The 24,464-nt window shown below is 48.1% G+C and overlaps 5 protein-coding genes across 6 annotated transcripts; 4 read left to right on the plus strand and 1 right to left on the minus strand.

Annotated features, from left to right (window-relative positions):
• Window positions 1-6,298, minus strand: srrm2 (serine/arginine repetitive matrix 2). The gene is made up of 13 exons (XM_088358564.1): window positions 6,092-6,298; window positions 5,256-5,510; window positions 5,055-5,153; window positions 4,738-4,956; window positions 4,510-4,593; window positions 4,334-4,396; window positions 4,236-4,265; window positions 3,962-4,078; window positions 3,758-3,881; window positions 2,104-3,665; window positions 1,044-1,955; window positions 890-958; window positions 1-708 (listed from the first exon to the last, which is right to left on the minus strand). The coding sequence occupies exons 2-13, from the start codon at window positions 5,501-5,503 to the stop codon at window positions 582-584; spliced, it is 3,654 nt and encodes a 1,217-aa protein (XP_088214690.1). The 5' UTR covers window positions 5,504-5,510; window positions 6,092-6,298; the 3' UTR covers window positions 1-581.
• A 335-nt stretch (window positions 6,299-6,633) lies between these two features.
• arl6ip1 (ARL6 interacting reticulophagy regulator 1) lies at window positions 6,634-8,958 on the plus strand. Of its 2 annotated transcripts, none has more exons than XM_088358572.1 (6): window positions 6,634-6,876; window positions 7,384-7,517; window positions 7,822-7,941; window positions 8,093-8,210; window positions 8,285-8,369; window positions 8,487-8,958. In XM_088358572.1, exons 1-6 carry the CDS (start codon window positions 6,808-6,810, stop codon window positions 8,603-8,605), a joined length of 645 nt encoding a protein of 214 aa, XP_088214698.1. In that variant the 5' UTR covers window positions 6,634-6,807; the 3' UTR covers window positions 8,606-8,958. The 2 variants fall into 2 exon arrangements, with proteins under 2 accessions (XP_088214698.1, XP_088214699.1); XM_088358573.1 differs by having other exon boundaries at window positions 6,638-6,843.
• A 3,117-nt stretch (window positions 8,959-12,075) lies between these two features.
• On the plus strand, window positions 12,076-17,491 carry LOC148383832 (serine protease 53-like). The gene is made up of 10 exons (XM_088358566.1): window positions 12,076-12,286; window positions 12,391-12,408; window positions 12,574-12,736; window positions 13,346-13,605; window positions 13,928-14,061; window positions 14,172-14,553; window positions 14,624-14,786; window positions 14,871-15,127; window positions 15,307-15,452; window positions 15,612-17,491. Exons 1-10 carry the CDS (start codon window positions 12,232-12,234, stop codon window positions 16,701-16,703), a joined length of 2,670 nt encoding a protein of 889 aa, XP_088214692.1. The 5' UTR covers window positions 12,076-12,231; the 3' UTR covers window positions 16,704-17,491.
• A 263-nt stretch (window positions 17,492-17,754) lies between these two features.
• On the plus strand, window positions 17,755-18,952 carry LOC148383833 (serine protease 27-like). The gene is made up of 5 exons (XM_088358178.1): window positions 17,755-17,791; window positions 17,904-18,066; window positions 18,161-18,423; window positions 18,518-18,660; window positions 18,725-18,952. Exons 1-5 carry the CDS (start codon window positions 17,755-17,757, stop codon window positions 18,950-18,952), a joined length of 834 nt encoding a protein of 277 aa, XP_088214304.1.
• Window positions 18,953-20,192: 1,240 nt separating this feature from the next.
• Window positions 20,193-24,020, plus strand: LOC148383834 (polyserase-2-like). Its single transcript, XM_088356877.1, has 10 exons — window positions 20,193-20,300; window positions 21,183-21,203; window positions 21,394-21,559; window positions 21,700-21,962; window positions 22,070-22,212; window positions 22,291-22,576; window positions 22,677-22,845; window positions 22,909-23,144; window positions 23,297-23,385; window positions 23,500-24,020. Exons 1-10 carry the CDS (start codon window positions 20,243-20,245, stop codon window positions 23,764-23,766), a joined length of 1,698 nt encoding a protein of 565 aa, XP_088213003.1. The 5' UTR covers window positions 20,193-20,242; the 3' UTR covers window positions 23,767-24,020.
• Window positions 24,021-24,464: the final 444 nt, after the last annotated feature.

Here is a 24,464-nt window from a genome sequence, read left to right on the forward strand (position 1 = left end):
TGACAATACGAGAACCAGAAAGGTTTTATTTACTGTGTATTTACATACAACCACAATTGTTATTGGTGGGGCTTTACACTTGCCCGCCCCCCCAAAAAAGTAACATCATTTGTCAATCTGTGAGATGCACTTTGAGGAAATGAAAGCGTTTTCTCTTAACTGTCAAGTACGCCTCAGTGATTATCCGTTTCCACTTTATTTGAAAGGAAAGCTTTTTGACACTTTGCTTTTCCCCTTGAACAGATCAGATCATGTCCATCAGAGCAACATTAGGAACGCAAGAAGTTGGTTGGGGGGGGGACAAGCACCTGCACAGCAATAAAACGTACAATTAACTTTATTATCATCACCTTTTGGATCCATAACAAAAGAAAAGTCACATGGTGCGACACAGGAAGTCAAGCCAAGACACGACTAGAAGTCACATGACGACCATATGACAAGTCCAAACAGTTGTGGGCTGTCACGGAAAGGAGAAGTATGCAGCAGGCGTATCTTCGCTTCCTGCGCCGCTTGCTTCACTTCCTGCTGTCAGGAGGAGGAGGAGCTTGTTTGTTGAAGGTCAAAGTTCACAGGGCAGGTCAGCGGGACCGACCTCCCGACCCGCGTCCTGAAGTGGGCGCTTTCCGCATGTGTCGGGGAGGAGAATAACTCAGAGAGCGAGAATCTCGCAGTGAGTCGGCCGGGAGCCTGCCAGGTGGACCGCCGCTGTCGACCAAAAGAAATTAAAAAAAAAAAAAAAAGAAAAGTAATTTCAACGTCATTACATTCCCTTCCTAATGATTTCAACTTTACTTTGACTGTAACTTCCTGATGATTTGACCTCAAGAGATATTTTAAACTTGACAATCTTTAACGTATTGCGGATTTCAACTGGCTAACTTCTCACCTTTTGTCCTTCTTGTCTTTTTCGGTGTCTGAGGAGGAGGAGGATTGGGATTGCTGAGCTTTAGCTTTCCTGTTTTAAAAGACAGAAAAAAGAAGAGGAGATATCAATCTAGAACTCGGATCAAGTGATGACACACTTCCTGTTTGTGGCATACCCTTTTCCTGGTTGCGCCTCTGAGTCCGAGCTGTCTGAAGAGGAGGAGGATGAGGAGGAGGATGAAGAGGAGGATGAAGATGAAGATGAAGAGCTGCTGCTCTGGCTTGCTTTCTTGTTGGATTCCTTTCCATTGATGCCGCACTCGGTGACAATTTCCCGCCGGGCCGGGGTCGACTTCCTGCGCTCCAATTGGTCGTCGGAGCCTCGCAACGCATCCCCGCGAGCCGCCGAGGCGTCTGAACCGCTTTTCAGCATCCTGCGCTCTGGTCTCTCGTCTTCCATCTGATTTTTCTTCTCCCGCTCCGGAGGATTGACCTCTTTCCTGTTTGCCGGCGGCGGAGAAGGCGATGATGACGAGGATGAGGACGAGGAGTCGGAGGAAGACGATGAAGACGAGGACGGTCTGGGCTGCTGAACGATTCTCTCGAGCGGCGCCCGCTGCTCTGGCCTGCCCGGACGCTTGTCCACTTGGCTAGCTTGCGCCCGGTTGCCTTCTGAGGACGCAGCGTGAGCGGCCCCTTTTGGCGAGGGACTAATTGGCCTCCTCCCTTTTGGGGGCAACGGCGAGGGGCTGGGCCGCCTCCTGGCAGGTGGTGACGGTGTGCGACTGTTGCGCTTCCCCCTTGGCGAGCGACTAATTCGTCTTCTCACTGGCGAGCAACTGGTCCGCCTCCTCACCGGCGAGCGACTGGTGCGCCTCCTCACCGGCGAGCGACTGGTGCGCCTCCTCACCGGCGAGCGACTGGTGAGCCTCCTCACCGGCGAGCGACTGGTGCGCCTCCTAAGCAGTGGCGTAGGGGAGGGAGTGGGCGGCCTCCTGCGCACTGGCGAGGGCGAGCGGCTGTCACGCCTCCTGATTGGTGAGCGACTGTCGCGTCTCCTGGGGGGCGGTGACGGTGGGCGGCGCACCCTGCGGGAAGAAACAAATGTTTACTCATGACTGCAAGCCGCAGACAATTTCCACTTGCTGATTTCTATTTCCTAATTCCGCAATGAGATCAACTTTCGCAGTGCCTCCGTTCACTCAAGGGATTGCAACTTGTGTTTGAACTTCTTACCTGATCAGAGGGCTGCGCCTCCTGGGGCTCCTGGTCCTGCTACGTCTGACAGTCCGTTCCCATCCTCGGTCCCGGAGGTGGGATGGAGGAGGACTACTTCTCCTGGAGTGGTCCTGGTACTGCTTGGGCGGGGTGGCACGGTGGGCTGCCGGAGAGCGGGACCTCCTCCTGGGCTTTTCCCGCGGGCTATGGCGGTCCAGATGACTTTTTCCTAGAGGGGGGTCGGCGGGGGCTCTGTGAGCGGGCCGCTCCATGTTGTCTTGTGTCCGCTCAGGGGGTCTTCGGGGTTCTTGTGAGGTCTCGGTGCGTCCGTTGGTGACGAACCTTCGAGCGGCTGCTCCGATGGAAGCGGAACTTCTGTTTTCTCTTGTCTTGGGTTGGTCTTCGTCTTCTGACGAGGACGATGAAGATGACGACGAAGACGAGGATGAGGACGAGGATGAGTCGCTGTCACTGCCGTTCTGTTTTTGTTCCTGCACCTGCTGCTTTGGAGGACTTCTGGTCTTGGTGTCAGGTTTGCGCCGACTTCCCGGTGCCTGGTCAGACGTCCTCCCGCCATCTCCTCGACTTTGGTCCTGACGTCCGTTGAAGGGCGGCGAACGAGAATGACGAGGTGGAGGGCGAGAAGAGGCGTCTGCTCTTTTTGCGGCCTCTCTGCTCTTATACGTCTGCAGTGAGTCTCCTCTGTTCCTGCTCTCAGGAGATGGGGACGAAGAGTGGCGTCTGGTCCTCGTGTCCCGCTTCCCTGCGTTCTTCTCCTCCTCTCGTTGTGCATCTCTGCTGCGACCAGTCTTGGCGTCCGCTCTGTGAGGTGACGGAGAAAATGACTCGTGTCTGGTCCTCATGTCCCGCTTCCCGGCATTTCTCTCATCCTCTCTTCTACTGCGACCAGTCCTGGCCTCCACTTTGGGCGGTGAAGGAGAAGAGGATTTGTTTCGGGTCCTGGTGTCCCGCTTTCCGGCGTTCTTCTCTTCCTCTCGTTCCACTCGTCTGTTGCGACCAGTCTTGGCGTCTGCTCTGGGCGGTGAAGGAGAAGAGGAGTCGTGTCTGGTCCTGGTGTCCCGCTTGCCGACGTTTCTCTCCTCCTCTCTTCTGTTGCGACCAATGTTGGCGTCTGCTTTGGGTGGTGAAGGAGAAGAGGATTCGTGTCGGGTCCTGGTGTCCCGCTTCCCGGCGTTCTTCTCTTCCTCTCTTCTACTGCGACCAGTCCTGGCATCCACTATGACAGGTGAAGGAGAAGAAGAGTCATGTCTTGTCCTCTGGGGAGGACACGGCTTTGCTTTTTCTGGCTTTTCTCTGCTGGTGGAACGCCTTCCTCGACCTTTGTCTTTGCCACCTTGTGGACTTGTTGGTCTCCCTCTCTGTTTGTCCCTCTCTTTGCTCCTGGAGCTCCTCCGGGCGCCCTTTTCGCTATCCCTCTTTCTCTTGTCTGGCTCTTTACTTCGTGAACGCCGCCTTTCGCCCTGCCGCTCTTTGCTCCTTTCAGTCTCTTTTTTTTTGTCGGGGGAAGTAGAGTCCCGCCTCCTCCTGGAAAGGGAAGCCACTCCCCTCTCTTTCTCTCTCTAGTGGAAGACAGACAGACAGCGACAGAACAGGAGGTGAACGGACCTGCACCGAGTTGATTCATGCAGGGGGTGATGGGTTTACGCCTCACCTCGTCACCTCCTCCACGTCGCGGACTCTGGTCGTCTCCGCCTCGTCTTCGGTCCGCAGATCTTGGCCTGTGCCCGTTGTCCACCTGTTGTGCCTTGCGTGATCGCAACGGCGCAGGCGAGCGACTGTTGACATCCCACAAGACATTTGGTGAAGTCACTCAAATGAAATCAAAATGAAACCGATTCATGGTGAAGTGTCACACCTGCGGGACGACGTGGACGAGACGCTCCGCTGCGCCGCCGCCTTGTTCTTTGTGGGACTTTTGCTCGCTTGCTTCTTTTTCTTCTTTGACGCCTTCTTCTGCTTCTCGTCTGAGGAACTGAGGAGAGAAAGAATCGTGTTTGCTTTCAGAATCCACACCAGTTAACAGCTGGAGCAAGTATTTTATTTGGAGTTATTTTTAAACCAATATCAACTACAACTTGAGTACTTCAGAGTTCGAAAATTTGTAGCAGTCAAGAAAAACAAAGTCCTACCTGTCATCTTCCTCCGACGCTGAGGACTCGCTGAAAAAGAAATGAGAAGGCAACAGTTGAGCGTGGGCAAGTTGGACACATTGAATCAAAGTAAATACCGTTTCTTCTTCTTCTTCTTGGATTTTTTCTCCCGGCGAGGAGGCGGCGAGGGACTCTGTGAGCTGCAAGATTTGACGGCGATAACGACAACATATTATAACTTTTTGTTTTTTCTCACACACATGACGATTTGCCGATGTGTAAAAGGAGTTTCTTCTATTTGACCGTGTCTCACCCGGCTCTCTTTTTGGTCTTCTTTTTCTTCTTGCGACTGCGTTTCTTGGGTGGGGAATCCGACTCGTCCGAGTCCTCGACCAACCTGCGGAAGAGCACACAGAGCATGTTACTCAAAATGTGATTGGTCATCTGGCAGCTTGTAGCAATGTTGGACTGCCAGCAGCAGAGACGAAGTGATCCTCTTGCTTCCTGCTACTGCTAAAAGAAGCAAAAACTTTGGGCTCACGTATATTTCTGCTGCTGCTGCTGCATTTGTTGTTGTTGTTGTTGCTGCTGCAGCTTTTCCTTTTCCAGGCGCTCTTGCTCGCGTTTCTCCTTTTCCTTCTCCTTGCGGTCGGCGTGGAAAGACGAGCCGTCCACGTAGTCGCTGGAGATGCCGAAGGCGGCTCGGAGCCGGTCGTTCTTCTGCTGGTTGGCCGCCGCCAGGGCGTGCGTTTCGGTCACGCTGAGAAGACCAAAAACACCCCCAATGAGCCATGAACAACATCAATGATTCAAATAATAATCATTTTGATATTTATCTCTCAGTAGTTGTTGGCTTACCTGGTTTTGTCATCAGTGGCGGGAGGCTGCGGCTGATTCTTTTCCTGCAGCATCATTCGGAAGCTGTTCACCTTTTCCTCGATCTCCTCTGCCGAATATCTGAGGCGGCAAGCAGACAACAGCATTTTTGCCATCAGGCTCCCAAACAAATGACATCATCATCTGTCATGATTTTGGTCAACAGTCATTTTGCCACCTTACCCCTGCTCCTCCATCATGTCCTGAAACTTGGCGCATTCCACCTCTAGCTGCCGTTTCCTCTGGTGCTCCAGAATGTCGGCGTTGGGCTGCCGGTTGAGTTGAAGTTCCAACCGCTCGCAGTCCTTTTCATCACGCTCGCCGCCGCGATCATCACGGGGCCGCTTGGACCGTAGCGTGGACAGGTTGCGCTGAACGTAGCCATTGGTTCCGCTGCCCCGGGGAGTGGTCAGGCCAATGCCATTGTACATGGCAACTCTGAAGAGGCAAAATATTTTGCAATGTTCATTTGGTCATTCCGCATTCATTTGATTCTCGAGAAGAATTCGATTAATTGAGAAATTGTTGCAGCTCTATTTAGGTGATAATGAAAACCCTTCGGAGACCCGTTGGCGCGTTTCATGTTAGAAGACATGTTTTTACGTGTTCGAGACAAGAAGAAAGTGTTGTTAAATCATTCGTGTAGGAAAATAAGTTTCTTGTTTGACTCACACGTCCAAAATTCAGAATAAAGTTTGCTACAGGGAGCATTGTGACTCTTAGTCTAGCATCTTATGTTAAAGATCACTTATTTGCTCAATAAAGGTTAAGAATGCCATTTAAGCACGTGCGCAAAAAGGGCATTCGACCATGCCAATTTTTAAAATCAAAAATATAGGGAGAAAAGGATGAATACGTGATTATCCACTACTCGTAACAAACAACTGGAACGGAAAGTAAATGTATCGTTTGGAGAACATCACCACGGGCCCCAACAACAGCTAAGGCCTAGCTAACAAGCATTTGATTTAGCGGATAGACGACAAGCTAGCAGGTGAGCTAAGGCGGCTGTTACGTACCACACTCTTCTCCGCTCCCGGAGAGAAAATTCGCCGACAGGAATTGTAAATACTCTTCCCCTGATCTTTATTTGCAGCTTGTGTAATCGCCGCGTGTCTAGAAAAGTCTGACAAAAGAAAAAGACCGAGTAAGCTTTGTTAGCTCCGTTAGCAAGTACAAGCACAAACGAAAGGGGGACGAAGCAAAAACCACGTGACGCCTACGTCACAAAAACGCGCTGGACAAGGTGATACGCACGCATAGGTCTCTTAGAAAAGAAATTATTATTTCTATTTCAGTTTGCACAATGATAGCAAAAAAACTAAAAGTTTGCATATTCATTTAACGCTTGAATTTATTTAAGTGGGTGAATTATAATTTTTATAAGCCATGTTTTTTATAACACAATGAGTAGCCTAGTATTGCGTTTTCAAAAATCAAGGAAAAGTGAACTAATCAAATTTCAGCAAAAACTACGAAGAGTAGAATTTATTTTTCAAAACTAGCTTTTCTTTTTCCTTCCCGAACATAATCTCAAGTGAAACTGCATCTCCCACTATGCCCAGCGCCACTTTTGACGCAGGCACCCCGGATAAAAACATCCTGTCAAGTTTTCTGGCCACAGCGACCGTTAGTGACGCTGAGCAAACCGCCCAGACGGTCCACCTATTCAAATATCTTCTTCTTTGGGAGATATAAAAAACAGAATTCTAAATAAGCTTCAATTTGAGCAGCAATGGTCGAAGGAGACAACAAGAGCGCCAACATGCTGGTTTGTACCAAGATGACGTTGTTGCAATCGAAGGTTCGATTTTTTTTGACGGGCCTCTGATGTTTGCACCCGGCGGCTTGCTCCAAGGTCCTACAGGCAACAAGGAAACAATATGCAGTGGCATGACCTTCATTCATTTAAGGCTGTTACTTGGGTTTTATTTGTTTCTTTTTCCCCAACTTGTAACTCGACTGCAACGACGACAGCTGTTAAGATGCTAAGCAACTAGCCGCCTAGCCTTGCCCGATGCTAACCTTGTGACTTGCGATCTCATGTTTTGAGGCTCCAAAACAATTCTGTACTTGTGTTGCGCTGATTTACCACAAATACCAAAAGGCTCCTGTCCGTTTCTTAGGAAAAAGATTAGATGCGCACACTGTTTCGCAACATCTCGATTAGCCGCACATTTTCCAATTTTAGAGCCGCTCTCAAGCCATTTTAATAATCACTCAGTTTTTTTTTTTTGTTTGATTGTGTTTTGGGGGGGGAGTGATTGATATTTAATTGCTGGAGCAATTCTTTTATTTTTTGGTGACACAGGCACAGGAAACAGCGCAGCTGGAGGAGCAACTTCAGGCATGGGGTGAGGTGATCTTGGCCGGGGATCGTGTCCTGCACTGGGAGAAGCCGTGGTTTCCTGGAGCGCTCGTGGGCGCCACCACCGCGCTTTTTCTGTGAGTCTGCCAGACGAGACTCAACCTCGTGAGCCGCACATTTTGGAGTCCCCCTGGGATGTGTAGCGAGTACTGGTCGTCTCCTACTTTGTCAACCCTTCTCAATTCATTTTAATAGCACCAAAAACAATTGTCTATCTAGGGATCCTGTTCATTAAATGATTCCAAACACATTCCTGACCCAATCAGTGGACGTTTTAGGAACCATCTGGGTCCTCTACATACAAACCCCTTCGAAACGCAGCCTATGTTTGAGAGGGCTGTTGGTGTCGAGCTTACCTCAACTTCCTTTTGTCCCGCTCAGGCTTATTTACTACATGGACCCGTCGGTACTGACGGGCGTGTCGAGTGCTGTCATGATGCTGTGCTTGGCCGACTACCTGGTACCGAAGCTGGCGCCCAAAGTCTTTGGCTCCAACAAGTGGTGAGAAGAGTGTCTGCTTCCTGTGTATCTTCATACTGTCCTGGTTGTCCGTGCCCCACTTCCTGCTTCTATGTCTACTTCAGATGATGTCACGTTTGTTAAAAACAGCCGTGACCCTTTTGCGTCCACTCTGTGTGTTCGTGCTCATCAGGACCACAGAGCAGCAGCAGCGCTTCCATGAGATCTGCGGCAACATGGTGAAGACACAGCGTCGTGTGCTGGGCTGGTCGCGCCGTCTGTGTACGCTCAAGGAGGAGAAACCAAAGATGGTAATGACCGATGGAAAGTCCCGAAAATCCCCTCCAGGCCTAAAAGTGACTGTGTGACCCGATGTCATTTTCAGTACTTTACGTCAGTGATCAGCGGCTTGCTGGCGGTGGCCTGGATCGGACAGCAAGTGCACAACCTCTTGCTCACCTACCTGATCGGTGAGTGAAATCGCACGTGTGGTGTTTTACAGCCAAGTTGTAACATGAATCCAGTTCCTTATGTTTGAGCTGGTCACTTTTGGGCCGTAATAACAATCCACATTTTTGTTCTTTCAGTGAGTTTGATGCTGCTGCTGCCGGGTCTCAACCAGCACGGTGTCCTGTCCAAGTATGCCGCCATGGCCAAGAGAGAAATCAACAAGCTGATAAAGAACAAGGAGAAGAAGAACGAGTAGACGCACAATGCAAACCACACTTATTGTACGCTCACACACACACACACACACACACACACACACACACGACTGATACTACTGACTTGTGGACTTGCGGCGTTGTGACCGCACACTTGTAGTCATCATTTGTCTGACCATGTAGCTCCTCATCATCATCGTCGTCTTTCATTTCCGTCAACTGGATAGCAAGCAGCAAAATTGCAAGTAATATAAAACAAACCCCAGCCTGCTGCGCGCTGAACTCTGACCCTGCCTCTTCCTCTGCTGTCATGTAAATAGACCCCTCCCTCTCAGATGTGTTTGTGTTCTGTCGTAAATCTTTACAATGTGACTAAAGTTGACTTCAAACCTCATTTACTGTGCCGTTCCCTTTTCTCTGATGTCAGACAAAACAGGTTATAGTCGTTAATTTTGACAAGCAATTGTTCGGCTGCTTTTAAGTGCTTTATAAATAGGAATGGGTTGAGCTGAGGTAATCAACAGTGATAATAGGAATAATTGTCAAGACAATACACTCAAAAGCTTATTCATGCAATTGCTACAGTGTGATTGACGCAAATTGTATCCAATGCACCGAAACTTATTTTTGGCATTACATCAATATTACGTCAATTTGGTCTGCATTTTGTTTTATGAGGGGGAAAAAGAGGTTTGGGCTTTTTGTGACATAAGCATACGAATCGCTCACCTGATTGGATGTGATCAATTCCCAGAAATGTGTGTACATCACAGACATCATCAAATATGTCAAATGTAACAGACTTCATGCAGAACAAATTGAATAAGAACACATACAGTTAGGTCCAAAAATATTTGGACAATGACACAATCTTCATGTTTTTGGGCATTGCATGCCACCACATTTGATTTGAAATGAAACAAAAACGGAATTGAAGTGCAGATTTTAAGATTTATTTTAAGGTGTAGAACATTAATATCGTCAAAGTCAAAGTCAGCTTTATTGTCAATTTCTCCACATGCCAAAGACACACAAAGAAACCGAAATTTCGTTCCCCCCTATCCCACGGTGACAAGACATGGCTCACAACAGACAAACAGTAAACAAGTATAACAAAAGCGTGCTGAATAAATAATGAATAAATAACACAACAATAAATAAATAAATAATTAATTAAGAGGAGCGTAAAAACGCGTACAGCAGACATTCCCGAAAATAGCGCAACAGTGCCGCACGCTACGCAGAAGGGGGTAGCGAGTTCAGGGCCCTAACAGCCTGGAGAAAGAAGCTGTTGGCGAGTCTGGTGGTGCGGGAGCGCAGGCTCCTGTACCTCTTCCCAGAGGGCAGAAGGTCAAACAAGGAGTGAGCCGGGTGACTCACATCTCTGGCAATCGAGGTTGCCTTGCGGGCGAGATGGGAGGTGTAAATGTCCTTCAGGGAGGGAAGCGAAGCACCAATAATCTTACCAACCGTATTCACTATGCGCTGCAGGGCCTTCAAGTTCTGTTCAGTGCAGTTACCACCCCAGACAGCGATGCAACTGGTGAGGACGCTCTCAATGGTGCCACGGTAGAATGTAAACAGGACTGCCTGAGGAGCACATGCACGCCTGAGCTTCCGCAGGAAATACAGGCGGCGCTGAGCTTTCTTTGCCAGTGACGAGGTGTTCGCGGACCAGGAGAGGTCCTCACTGATGTGCACCCCCAGGAACTTGGTGCAGCTCACCCTCTCCACCACAGCACCGTCGATGATCAGCGGCAGGTGTGTTGTGTGACCCTTCCGGAAGTCCACAATGATTTCCTTGGTCTTACTGACGTTCAGCAGGAGGTTGTTGTCCCTGCACCACGTGGTCAGAAGGTCAACTTCCGACCTGTACCGAGTCTCGTCGCCCTTCGTGATGAGACCCACCAGAGTCGTGTCGTCAGCAAACTTCACTATGCGGTTGTCGCTGTAGGTCGCAGTGCAGTCATGCGTCAGCAGGGTGAAGAGCAATGGACTGAGCACGCAGCCCTGGGGGGCCCCCGTGCTCAGCGTGATGCTGGCGGAGATTTTGTCGCCAACACGCACCACCTGAGGCCTCTGACAGAGGAAGTCCAGTATCCAGTTGCAGAGGGAGGTACTGAGGCCCAGCTCGTCGAGTTTGGAGATGAGTCGCTGCGGCACAATGGTGTTGAAGGCAGAGCTGAAGTCCATATATAATTAACCCTATAGGAATTTCTAGCTGTTTTTATACGAACACTCCTTATTTCAGAGGCTCAAAAGTAATTGGACAAATAAATATAACCCTAAGTAAAATGTTACTTTTCAATATTTTGTTGAGAATACTTTGCAGCCAATGATTGCCTGAAGTCTGGAACCCATGGACATAACCAAATGCTATGGTTTCCTTCTTTGGGATGCTTTGCCAGGCCTTTCCTGCAGCCGTCTTCAGTTTTTGCTTGTTTGTGGATCTTTCTGCCTATAGATATCAGAATTCATTTGTCTGCTTTTGTCACATCATCAATAAACACAAGTGACCCATTGGAAGCCATGATGCCCATGCCATCACACTGCCTCCACCATGTTTTACAGAAGATGTGGTACCAGTGCTTTGGATCATGAGCTGTTCCAATTCTTCTCCAAACTTTTTTTCTTCCCATCATTCTGGTGCGGATTGATCTTAGTCTGTCCAAAGAAGGCTGTTCCAGAACTGGGCTGGCTTCTTCAGGTATTTTTTGGCAAAGTCAATTCTGGCCTTTCTGGTTTTGAGACTTGATTAATGATTCACATTTTGTGGTGAATCCTCTGTATTTACTCTCATGAAGTGTTCTCTTTATAGTAGACTTAGTTACTGATACACCTACTTCCTGGAGAGTGTTCTTCACTTGACTGGATGTTGTGAAGGGTTTTTCCTTCACCATGGAAACGCTTGTCTTCCGTGGACGTTGAGGCCTTTTTGAGTTCTCAAGCTCACCAGTGCACTCATTTTTTTTCTCAGAATGTACCAAATGGTTGATTTGGCCACTCCCAACAACTAAAGTCTGAAGAAAAAGCTAAAGATATTTTTGGAGTGCAATCCCCACATGCTGTTATCACCACGGCAGGCAATTTGTTTTGTTCTATTATTTTGTGTTTGACTGTTAATTAGAATTTGTGTTTTCTTGTTGTGTGGATTATTCCTAATTTGCCACACCTTGCAAAAGTAAAACACAGTTGAGGGTTGGGCAAAACAAATTCAAACATGACTGTGGTTGTTGGAACATTGTCCAAATTGCAATCAAACAAGGCACTTTTGTCATTATTCAGAGGTCCGGGGTTCCATTCCAACTCTTCTTTTTGGGTTAGGGTTAGTTTGCATGTTCTCCCCATGGGTGCATGTGTTTACCCTGGATACTGCGATTTCCACCCACATTCCAAAGACATGTGTTGATACTCTAAATTGTCCTGAGGAGTCATTGTAATTGCTTGTCTCTTGTGCCTTGCGATTGGCTGGCACCCAGTTCAAAGTGCTGGGTGCCAAGTGTAGAGGACACTGCCTCTGGTCTAAATTTTCCAGAGCATACCCACGTAAGCATTTGTTAATGACAAGTGTACAGGCGTGTCCATAAGTGTAGGTGTGTCCTGCGTGGCTACTTAATGGTGCATACTGGTGCTGGAAGCTGTTTGGCCAATTTAGAGTTTGCAGCTCATGGAAGCGCCAGCACTGATAAGTACATTTCTGCTACTCCTACAAATAACCACAGGTGAGAGATTTTTTTCTCTTTCTTTCAATTATTGTTTAAATAACATGACGTGAACAATTTTGAATTCCATCTGAAATTGTTCCTTGTTTGTTTGTCATCTTTAGAATGCAGAGGGCAACTTGGTGAGTCACGGCCTTTTTGCCTCCTCTTTGCTTCCTCCCCTTTATTTTTTTAGTTGTTTTGATGCATTGGAAATAATAAACAATTGATTTGGTTTGGTGAATATTTTGTTACAAATTAGTAACTCACTTCAATGTGTATCTTTCTCTGTGTGTGTGTGTTTTCAGTGTGTGGGCAAGCTCCTCTCAACAGCCAAATGACTGGGGGTCAAGCACCTCCCCCGGGTGCGTGGCCCTGGCAGGTCAGCCTGCAAAGGTTTGGGAGACACTTCTGCGGGGGGTCGCTCATCAACAGCGATTGGATTCTGACAGCCGCGCACTGCTTCGACACGTGAGATATGCGCACACGCACATGCATAGGGTATTAGATTTGAGGCTACAAGTTTTGAAAACGCGAGGGGGCTGAGCCATCAATTGATCACCACCCCGGTGACGAGTTGGTCTGGCAAACCCCAAACATTGTGTGGTCTAGCTGAGTCCTCTTCCAGACGGACCTTCAACTCCTACGTACCAGGTAGAAAGAAAATAAGAAAGTAAAGTTGTTGATCTTTGTTCCGGGAGGAGTCAAGAGTAGAGCCACTGCTAATTTGCGTGAGGACGAAATTAATTTGGTAGCTCGGGAGTCTGGTTTGGTCACTTCTTGAATGCCGCCCAAATGAGTTTCTGATGACGACTTGGGTGGGACATACCAAGAAGCTGGCAAGGCCACATCTCTGGATCTGGACCAAGTGGCAAGAGAGACTGGCGTTCTCTTCTAAAGCCCCAAATTAGCGGAGGACTTTTCATGGGTTTCAATGAGCCCAAAGTGGCCTCAATAGAGCCAAGAGGTCCAGTTTGATACTAATAACAATACAAATCAATCACAAAAATACTAAAAGGGTAACAAAGAGAAACAGAATTATAAAAAAAACAAAAAAAAACACCTCATGTTTGTTTGCAGGGCTGGAGTTGTGACAGGAATTGTGGGTCGTCATAGCCAACTGGGTCCCAATCCTAATGAGAAAAGCCTCAGCATCTCTCAGATCATCCCCCATCCCGATTATGATGAGCACACCTTCGACAACGACTTGGCACTTTTGAAGGTTTCTTCGCCTGTCCTCTTCAACGACTACATCAGGCCCGTCTGCCTGGCTGACAACGGAAGCACGTTCTTCACCGGAACTGACAGTTGGGTCACCGGATGGGGAATCGGCTTGGGAGGTCAGTCAGAACCCCAAATAGTTTTTTAGGTCTACTCATCAAATTAAATCGTAATCCCATTGAATCGCAGACAATTTATATTTGGAGCTTAGTTGAGGACTTCCTCTGTCTCTTCTTCTATCTTTACATTACACAGCTAGAACTCAGTGCTGCCAGACATGTTGTGGCACAACGTGGTACTGCACAGAAGGCACACAACTAAATTCTGAAATTAAATTCTTCACTGGAGCATAAATAAAATCCCCCAAAATTGATCACTTCAAAATCCATGCGAGAACTGATAGTGACACACTTTTGTTGTTGTGTGCAATTCTGCAACCAGCCACCCAGAACCTGATGGAGGCAAACATTCCTGTAGTAGGAAACCGCCAGTGCAATTGCGACTACAACGAGACCATGATCACAGACAACATGATTTGTGCCGGCCTGAGAGACGGAGGAAATGATATCTGTCAGGTGACTTTACATTACAAGCGGATTCGCCATATCAAATATGGCGGACAGTCTGTCAATGATGTCCCAGGTTCAAGTGGTTCCCCTGCCAAAATGGCTGCCATGTTCCGCAGGGTGATGGTGGCGGTCCCCTGGTGAGCAGGCAAGGGTCCGTGTGGGTCCTGAGCGGGGTGCTGAGTTTCGGATTAGGTTGCGCCTGGCCGGAGATTCCGGGTGTCTACACGCGAGTGTCCCAGTACCAGGATTGGATCAGCATCGTCACGGGCCACAGCAACTTACTAGGCTTCGTCAGCTTCATGTCTGTGGGCACCGATCCAGACCTGGAGGTCAACTGTACCACGAGCCCACCCCTCACCAGCAACAGCCTGCGCAGCATTACGGAATTTCCATATCCCCCCACCATCATCGCCACAAAGTGCCCTGTGTTGACTTGTCCCGATTGCATATGCCACGAATCTCCTTCGCCTGTGCCCGCCCCTACCCTGCCACAAGATGGTGAGCCTGTTTCTTCCTTCCTTGATCTTTGAGCTCAAACGTTTCGCCTCACCCATGCTTGTGTTTTCAGCATGCGGGCAGGCCCCACTCAATGGCCAGAACTTTGGGGGCCCGTTGGCCTCGCCTGGGGCGTGGCCCTGGCAGGTGAGCCTGCAGTCGTCTGGGGAGCACTTCTGTGGGGCCACACTTATCAACAGAGAGTGGGTGCTGACGGCCGCACACTGCATTACGAAGTGAGATATGCGTGTGTACACACACACACACACACAATAATAATCTTTGAAGAGATTAAAAAGTCATGGCATGTGTCCCTGCAGTTCAATGGTGATAGCGTCTCTGGGTCGTCAGTGCCTGCAGTGTTTCGACCAGAACGAGGTCAGACGCCCCGTGGTGGAAATCATCCTCCATCCCGACTTCGACCCGCTCACCCGCGACAACGACTTGGCCGTATTGAGGCTGTCCTCACCTGTCACCTTCAACGACTACATCAGGCCAGTCTGCTTGGCCGCCAGCGGAAGCACCTTCTTCCTAACCAAAAGCTGGGTCACTGGATGGGGGAGCCTCGCCTCTGAAGGTCGATCAACACTCCCATCTCTACTGAATGTTTTCAAAAAAAATTTTAAGACAATATCCATTCATATTCAAATTATTTAAAATAAATTGCTTTACTCGCCAATAAAGTAGGAACACTGTACCCCCAGCTTTCCTGTTAGTGACACTTTTGGTGGTGTCATTGTGGTTGTGTGCGTACAGGTTCTCAACTGCCACCCATCAACCTGATGGAAGTTAACCTTTTCATGGTAGGGAACAACCAATGCGATTGCGACTATGGTGGAGGAGTTATCACCAACAACATGATTTGTGCTGGCCTGGAAGACGGAGGAAATTATGCCTCTCAGGTGATTTCATATTTTCCATGCTTTTCATCACAAACAAAGACAAGACACCTTTATTTGTATGAAGAAAGGACACCTGTCAGGTGACAAATATATTTGAACATTTAACAGCATAAGAGGATAAGTTGATTTGGCTAGTAAGGAGGCTGTGGTGTTTCACAGGCTGACTCTGGTGGTCCCATGGTGAGCAGTTTTGGATCTAGGTGGATCCTCACCGGGGTGATGAGCTTTGGGATAGGTTGCGGCCAGCCGGAGAGGCCAGGCGTGTACACACGGGTGTCCAGATACCATGATTGGATCAGAAACCACACAAGCAGCGGAGACCTCCCCGGCTTCATCAGCATCATGATCCCGGGGACCGACCCAGACCTCGAAGTTAACTGTTTTGCCAATAACGTCCAACCAACATCGCCACCAACATCACCACCAACATCAACACCAACATCACCACCAACATCACTACCAATATCACCACCAACATCACTACCAATATCACCACCAATATCTTCACCAACATCAACATCAACACCATTTACAACGACATCACCACTCACATTTACCACAATACCACAACCACCACCACCACAATCACAATCACCATCACCACCAACACCATCACCACCACCACCAACCCCATTACCACCACTATCACCACCACCACCACCACCGTCTTCCAACCCCATCACAAGCCTCTCCCCGAATACCAACAACGACATCTTCCCTCCCATAGGAAGTCTCACCACACCGCCACCACCGCCACCACAATCACCATCACTACCAACACCATCACCACCACCACCACCACCATTACCACCACTATCACCAACACCATCACCATTACCACCACTATCACCATCACCACCACCACCGTCTTCCAACCCCATCACAAGCCTCTCCCCGAATACCAACAACGACATTTTCCCTCCCATAGGAAGTCTCACCACACCGCCACCACCGCCACCACAATCACCATCACTACCAACACCATCTCCACCACCATTACCACCACTATCACCAACACCATCACCATTACCACCACTATCACCATCACCACCACCACCGTCTTCCAACCCCATCACAAGCCTCTCCCCGAATACCAACAACGACATCTTCCCTCCCATAGGAAGTCTCACCACACCGCCACCACCGCCACCACAATCACCATCACTACCAACACCATCTCCACCACCACCACCATTACCACCACTATCACCAACACCATCACCATTACCACCACTATCACCACCACAATAAAGGAAAATGTGCTTTCGGGAGTTTGCAAACATATTTTTTAAGGTTGTGTTAAACTTATAATCATATTAATATCTAGTATTGGAGTGCTCGTGTGGATTGGTGGGGGCCGAGGAATGTGCAGGCAAACTGCATGAACTTGTTTTCTTGGAAGTGTTGTGTATAGGCCCAGACAGGGAGTACCGGACGAGATAATCTCAAGGTCGGTGAGAAACGAGAACAACAGCACGACTATGGGACCGGGCATCGAGGGGAAAACCCAACCGCCTGACCTCAGCGACACCTGGACGGGGAGAAGATGGCCATCCACCAATCATCTCACAATATTTTGCATGCTTTAATATTCATATTGTGTTTCTTTAAAACTGGGCAACCCGGAAGAATGTGTCGTCTTTTGGTGGTCACAAAAACGCACGAGTTTTAGTTTGAGGGACCCGGGACCCAGGCCTGTATTAGTGCGCTTTGTCAGGAATAAATAATTGGTAAATTTGGTCTAATTGATCTACTGGTCTTCTCTTTGACAGAACGAACTCGCAAAATTGTTAGGTGCGCCAGTGTGTGGATTAGGACATAGCAATTTATGTGTTAAGTGTTGATCGCAATTTGGAGTCAGATCAATAACTAGAATCCGTAACCTAACAACCACCACCACCAATATCATCACCAACATCAACACCATTTACAACGACATCACCACTCACATTTACCACAATACCACAACCACCACAATCACCATCACTACCACCACCACCATCACCGCCACCACCGCCTGAAACTACCATTAGCTTCTCCACTCCCAACTCAGCCAACAGTGAGTTCCAGGCTTTCTTACCTCCCTTCTTTCTTTCTTTACTACCTTCCCTACTTCCTTGATTTACATTCAACAACAGAGGCACTCAAAAGTCCTGCCTCCTCCTTGATTTGGTCCCTCACGTGGCACTCGTATTGGACGGTAGAGAAACAAATCTGCTATCACAATGACTCACTTATAACTCACTTTATTTGAAGTAACAGTAAACAATGTGACGTCATTTATGGGGTGCAGCTTAGCTTGATGGCAAAACATTCAGCGCGCTTGCTTGCAAACGCCGGTTAGCATTAGCGTTTACCTAGAATGGACACGAAAAAATGGTCATTTGAGTTTGCTTCTGTACTTCTTCAAACATTTGCCAAATCTGACCTTATGTTTGTACGCGTTTTCAGCATGCGGGTTGGCCCCACTTAACAGCCGCATCGTGGGGGGTCAGGTGGCTGTCGAGGGCGCGTGGCCCTGGCAGGTCACCCTGCAAGATTTGAGGGGCCACGTCTGCGGGGGCTCACTCATCAACAGCCAGTGGGTGCTGACGGCCGCACACTGCTTTCGTAGGTCAGAAAAACAGACACCAACAAAAAGTTGAAGTTCAGTAGAGGAGTTGGTTGATGTTCCACGTGCGGGTGTGTGTGTTTGTGTGTGTGTGCAGTTTCAACCCAGTGATGGCGATTATGGGCCGACAGAGGCTACAAGGTCCCAATCCCAACGAAGAGATCCGCAGTATCTCTCAGGTCATCCGCCATCCCAACTTTGACGAGCCCACCTTCGACAACGACCTGGCCCTGGTGAGGCTTTTGTTGCCCGTGCCTTTCAACAACTTCATCGCGCCTGTCTGCCTGGCCGCCAGCGGAAGCACCTTCTTCACCGGAACCGACAGCTGGGTCACCGGATGGGGAACCCTCAGCTTTGGAGGTTGGCCGACACTCCCATTTGTACCGAATGTTTTCAAAAACAACAGTGCCAAAAGCTCATTGTCATTTTGTTTTTCCTTCGTGTGCACGCGCAGTTCCACCAATTTCCAACGAACTGATGGAGGTGGATGTTCCCATCATAGGAAACCGACAGTGTAATCTCGATTACACGCCGCTGATAATCACCAACAACATGATTTGTGCCGGTCCGAGAGAAGGAGGAAGGGACGCCTGTCAGGTGACTTGATGGCGTTCACACAACCGTGGCAAACGTGATCTCGCTAATGAGAAATGTTCCACAGGGTGATTCTGGTGGTCCATTGGTGAGCAAACAAGGTGCCAGGTGGATCCAAAGCGGGATCGTGAGCTTCGGCATAGATTGCGGCCTGGCCAGTTTTCCGGGCGTCTACACGCGGGTGTCACGGTACCAGGATTGGATCAACAACATCACGAACGACGACGACCCGCCAGGCTTTGTCACTTTCACGTCCCCGGGAATCAACCCTGACCTCCAAGTTCCAATTGGTTAAAGGGATTCCCGCACTTCGACAGTTGCCTTGTTTCCTGGGAATTCCCTCAGCCTCAAATTAAATTATCATAAAATTATTTCATCACTCATTGTATTTTATGGTTTTATAACAACAATAAAGGCTTTCCCCTCGATTCTCTTATGTCAGTTACGTGCCACTCGGAAGCTAATACGCCCTCTTAACCCAAACGTGTCATCGTTAATATAGTGAAAATGAATAAACAGACGGCGGCTCGGTGGCGCACTGGGTAGCACATCCGCCTCACAGTTAGGAGGGTGCGGGTTCGATTCCACCTCCGACCCTCCCTGTGTGGAGTTTGCATGTTCTCCCCGGGCCCGCGTGGGTTTTCTCCGGGCACTCCGGTTTCCTCCCACATTCCAAAAACATGCTTGGTAGGCCGATTGGAGACTCCAAATTGTCCCTAGGTGTGAGTGTGAGTGCGATTGGTTGTCTGTCTCTGTGTGCCCTGCGATTGGCTGGCAACCAGTTCAGGGTGTCCCCCGCCTACTGCCCGATGACGGCTGGGATAGGCTCCAGCACGCCCGCGACCCCCGTGGGGACTAAGCGGTTCAGAAAATGGATGGATGGATGAATAAACAGATTAAAAGGGAACCGCAACACAATTTTTTTGCAGGGGGGGGGGGGGGGGAATTTTAGATTGAAAACCAATTTTGATTATTATTATTATTTTTTTTAAGAACCACGACGTAGATTCAGCTGGTTTCTTTTAGCAGCGGGCCACAGAAAAAGATGTAGCGGGCCAGATATGCTCATCGAGCATCTGGCCTCATTTCACATTGGGCAATCCGTCTCACAAATCACCTTACAACAGGAGAATTTCTTGTTTTTTTTACTCTTGCTTTATAAATGTGGAGCATTAAGAAAAAAAAGTGTTATCAACGTTTCCACGTGTCGCAAAATTGGAGAAAGAAAACGTAATGAGGGACTTTTGCCACGACTGGACGATGATTGACAAAGAGGGGAAGTTTGCGTGAAAATGTTTTTCCTACATGCTGGATGCCAAGTCAATCAAACAGCTTTCATAAGGTGAAAGAGGGCGGGCGGGACCAGCAATGTCATTCTTCAGGGTTTTTTTAAATGGCCAATGAGCATGTTTGCATTCAAAATAATCACAGCCTTGCTTACAATTTACAGTAACTGGAATACGTCGACATACCTTTGAAGGTGTGGCCAAAGAAAAGGTGTAATAGGTGAAGGGGCGTGGCTTCATGTGGGGGCGTGTCCTCCGTATGTACTTATTGATGTGAGCCATCCTTGCGCTTTGTGGAGATGAACGAGATGGACAAGCTGATGTTGAAGACATTGCTGCTACTGCTGCTGGGCACAGGTTAGAAAGATTTTTGGTCATCTCTATTTTTAGTCAAACTTTTTGTCATTTTGATGACTTCAGAAGAATCACATTTGGGATCTTTATGCACGGCAATGATGGCGTGGTCCATTCCTGGATAGAGTTTGCGTGTCTTCCAGAAGTCCCGCAGAAAATCTTCAAAAAGATCATCATACTTTTACGTCATCCATTCTTGGATCACCCAGTTGTCGAGGACACCACTTCGGAATTTGACCAATATGGTCGAATCCCTTTTCAAATTGGGTCCTTGACAGTTTTTCACATGTCCTGTCATGGTAGACTTGTCCACAATATTTCGTGTTGATCCGTCCAACTAAAGGGCTATATTTTTTGTGCCGCAACTGAGCAAATTTATCCTTTTTTTTGTACAGAAATATTTGTATCTAAAAGCCCCAGATATTTCCTTCTCTAAAAATTGCATGCTGCTGATTTGGGAGTTTTTGATCATTTCTTTCTTTTGTAGCAATGATTGAATGATTCACCACGTTTGGAATCATTCACTCATTCCTGACTCCATCACTACCACGGGATTTTTAAAACTTCCCCGTTTGACCATGCCGAGGGGAAAGAGACCCACCAGACAAACATGTTTTCATAGACAAGCTGGTGGCAAATGGAAAAAAAAATGACACCATCAAAACCAGTCAGACAGCAACCAACATGATAAAGATAACAGGGACTTACCGTATTGTGCACAACATTTCTACTTCCTTTTGGCTCGAATATCTTTCTTTATCCCCTTCCCTGTACTTGATTGTTCACATTCTTTGAATGCCTTCCAATTGTTCGCTTCATGTACAATGAACAGTGAATAACTGCACTGACAACTGGAATTCTTCTTTTTGTCTTTTCAATCTTCAGAATGTGGAGCGCAACCAGAGGGTAAGCCTTTTGTCTATTTGTTTATATATTTGTAATTGGTAAATTGATTTATTGTATATAATGCAATTGCAATAAATTACTGTTGCTTAATGAAAATATGGTACAAGAGGCCTAAGTGTTCATCAATAACAAGATCTTAAAAAGTCTATTTTGGATTATCGTAAACGATTGTGTGTGTGTGTGTTTTTAGTGTGCGGACTGGCCCAGCTCAACAGCCGCATTGTGGGGGGTCAGGCGGCTTCCCAAGGTGATTGGCCCTGGCAGGCCAGCCTGCACATGTCTCCGAGGGGCCATTTTTGCGGGGCGACGCTCATCAACAGCGAGTGGCTGCTGTCGGCTGCACACTGCTTTTTCAGGTACTTCAAATTTGCTCCAGACTAAAGCGGGGCATTTGCGACTTGAGGTCTCCAGCGAGGACATTTTGATGCCAAATAATGAGCCATTGGAATTAAAAAGTAGATTGACTTGATGTCATCATTTCTTTGTTTTTGTGCAGTACCAGACCTGTGAGGGCGTTTTTGGGTCGTCAGAGTCAGCAAGGTTCAAATGCAAACGAGGTTAGCCGCGACATAGTTGAGACCATCCGCCATCCCGACTACGACCCGACTACCTTCGACAATGACATCGTCCTTTTGAGGCTTTCCTCGCCCGTGACCTTCAACAACTTCATCACGCCTGTCTGCCTAGCCGCCAGCGGAAGCACCTTCTTCACCGGAACCGACAGCTGGGTCACCGGATGGGGCAACATCGGCTCGGGAGGTCAGTCCGAGCAAAAATAAGAACAATTATTTTGATGCTAGCGTACGGTTGAACTCCAAATTGTCAAATTAGTTTCTTTTAATGGGATGATGTGTTTGTGTGTGCAGTTCCTCTACCATTCCCTGAAAACCTGATGGAGGTGGAGGTTCCCGTGGTGGGAAACAGCCAATGCAATTGTGACTACGACACTACGATCACAGACAACATGATTTGTGCGGGCCTGCGAGAAGGAGGAAAGGATGCCTGTCAGGTGACTTTTGATGGCGTTCACAGAAAAGAATCATGCCAAACGTAATCCCGCTCATGAGAAGATTGCCGTGTTCCATAGGGTGATTCTGGCGGTCCAATGGTGAGCAAGCAAGGTGCCAGGTGGGTTCAAAGCGGGGTGGTGAGCTTTGGAGAAGGTTGCGCCAGGCCAAACCTGCCGGGAGTCTACACGCGGGTGTCTCGGTACCAGGATTGGATCAGCGGCCACATTGGTAGCGACAACTTGCCGGGGTTTGTCACCTTCACGTCCTCGGGAACCGACCCTGACCTGCAGGTTAGCTGCGGTGACCAGACGCCGACCAGCACAACCCCGCCGCTCATCAGTACTAGCACTGGCACACTCACACGTGAGCAGCGCCGCACACCGCCACTTTAATGCAAGTCAAAATTGAATGTTTAAAATATTAGTATTAAGGTTGCGGAAAAGTGAGGGATTTTTTTGTGCAGAGGTCTTTTGCGGGGACGCCCCATTGAATGAGCGCCTCTCGGGTTCTGGATCGGCCACGGCGGGCGATTGGCCCTGGGTGGCCCGTCTGCATTTGAATGGAAGTCTCGTATGTAGCGGCACGTTGGTTAGCGTGGACACCGTGCTGACCAGCGCACAATGCACCGCAAAGTAAGGCGACAAGTCGGCACACGAGCAAACGTCGGATGCTTAAAGCGGGCTTGTGCTTTGCAGGTCCGACGCGGTGTCCGAGTGGACCGTCTTCCTGGGTCAAAGTGGTTCTGAGACGGCGGTGAACGTGATCACGATCACAACCAGCACACAGTCGGGTCCGAATGTGGCGGTTTTGCGGCTGGCATCACCGCCGCCGCTGTCCATCTTCATCCAACCAATCTGCATGGCCAGTGGGCAGATTTTCGCCACTGGTTCCACCTGCTGGGCTGCCGGATGGAGTATGAGCCAAGGAGGAGGTACATATCTGCACTACTTAATTTTCTTTGACGTTTACAAAAAAGTACTTTGTTAAATTTCTTTGTCTTCTAAGTATGTGTGTCATCCATTGGTCATCCTCGGGAAGTCACCTCCTCACATTTTGTCATTCTCGTCCCATTTTGCACTGCAGAGGTTCTCGAGGAGGTCCAGACGCCTCTGCTGGACTGTGGGAATGGGACGTCCACCGACTCCATTTGTACTGAACTGACAATTGACCAGGTGACCTTCATTTCTTCTGCTGCTTTCACATTGCACATCTAAGCTGGCTTTGGAAGATAAAATTCAGAATGGACAAGACTGTGACTTCCTGTCATGTGACTTGCGTCCATGCAGGAGAATACTGGTGGGGCGTTGATGTGCCAGCTGGGCAGCTTCTGGTACCAGGCGGCGGTGCTGGACACCACCAACGCCAGCCGAGCAGGACAAGAGGACCAAATGATGGTCTTGCCCAACCTCAGTGTCTTTAACAACTTCCTGAGACAGGCAGTGGGGGAGTTCTTATCACCCGCCACCTCCAGCTCAGCACCGCCATCCCACCTCAGCGAGCTCCTGTTGGTCGGCGTGGGTTTGCACGTTGTCCTGATGGCAATATGTAACTGAACGAAACAGGAAGTGGCACCTGCAAAGTGTCCCAACTTTAATGTGAAAGCTATTTTTTAATTACTTGGATTATTGCTTCTGATGCTAATCAAACTTTCAACCTCCCCATTAACTTGGACAGACTTCCAAAGAAATAATGTGAGCACTATTTTTTTCTTTACAGAAAATGTGAAAATGAATGTTTCGCTCTTTTTGATGATTTTGTCAAAACATATTTATAAAGACACCGTCCTTAATAAACCTAAATAGTTTTACATATGTAAAATATATATGTATATACATATATATATATATATATATATATATGATCCCTAAATTAAATGTTACATATGTAAAAAAAAAAAAAAAAATATATATATATATATATATATATATATATATATATATGTAATGATCTTTATTTCATAACATGCTGTAATGATGTGTATATTTACGGTACCTGGGTTACGTTTTATTAGTGAATTGCTCTACTACACTCTTCGTGAGGAACGGCGGGAAAAAGAAAAGAAAGGAGGGAACGGGAGTTGAATGGAGAGAGAGAAAAATAAAGACATGGCTGAATCAGTCCAGCCTTGTCGGTACAGTATGTCGGATGGATGGATGGATGGATGGATGGATGGATGGATGGATGGATGGATGGATGGATGGATGGATGGATGGATGGATGGATGGATGGATGGATGGATGGATGGATGGAT

Source organism: Syngnathus floridae, chromosome 17 (assembly GCF_059516105.1).
Source record: "Syngnathus floridae isolate MCC-2025c chromosome 17, RoL_Sflo_1.0, whole genome shotgun sequence".
Classification (NCBI taxonomy): Eukaryota; Metazoa; Chordata; class Actinopteri; order Syngnathiformes; family Syngnathidae; genus Syngnathus; species Syngnathus floridae.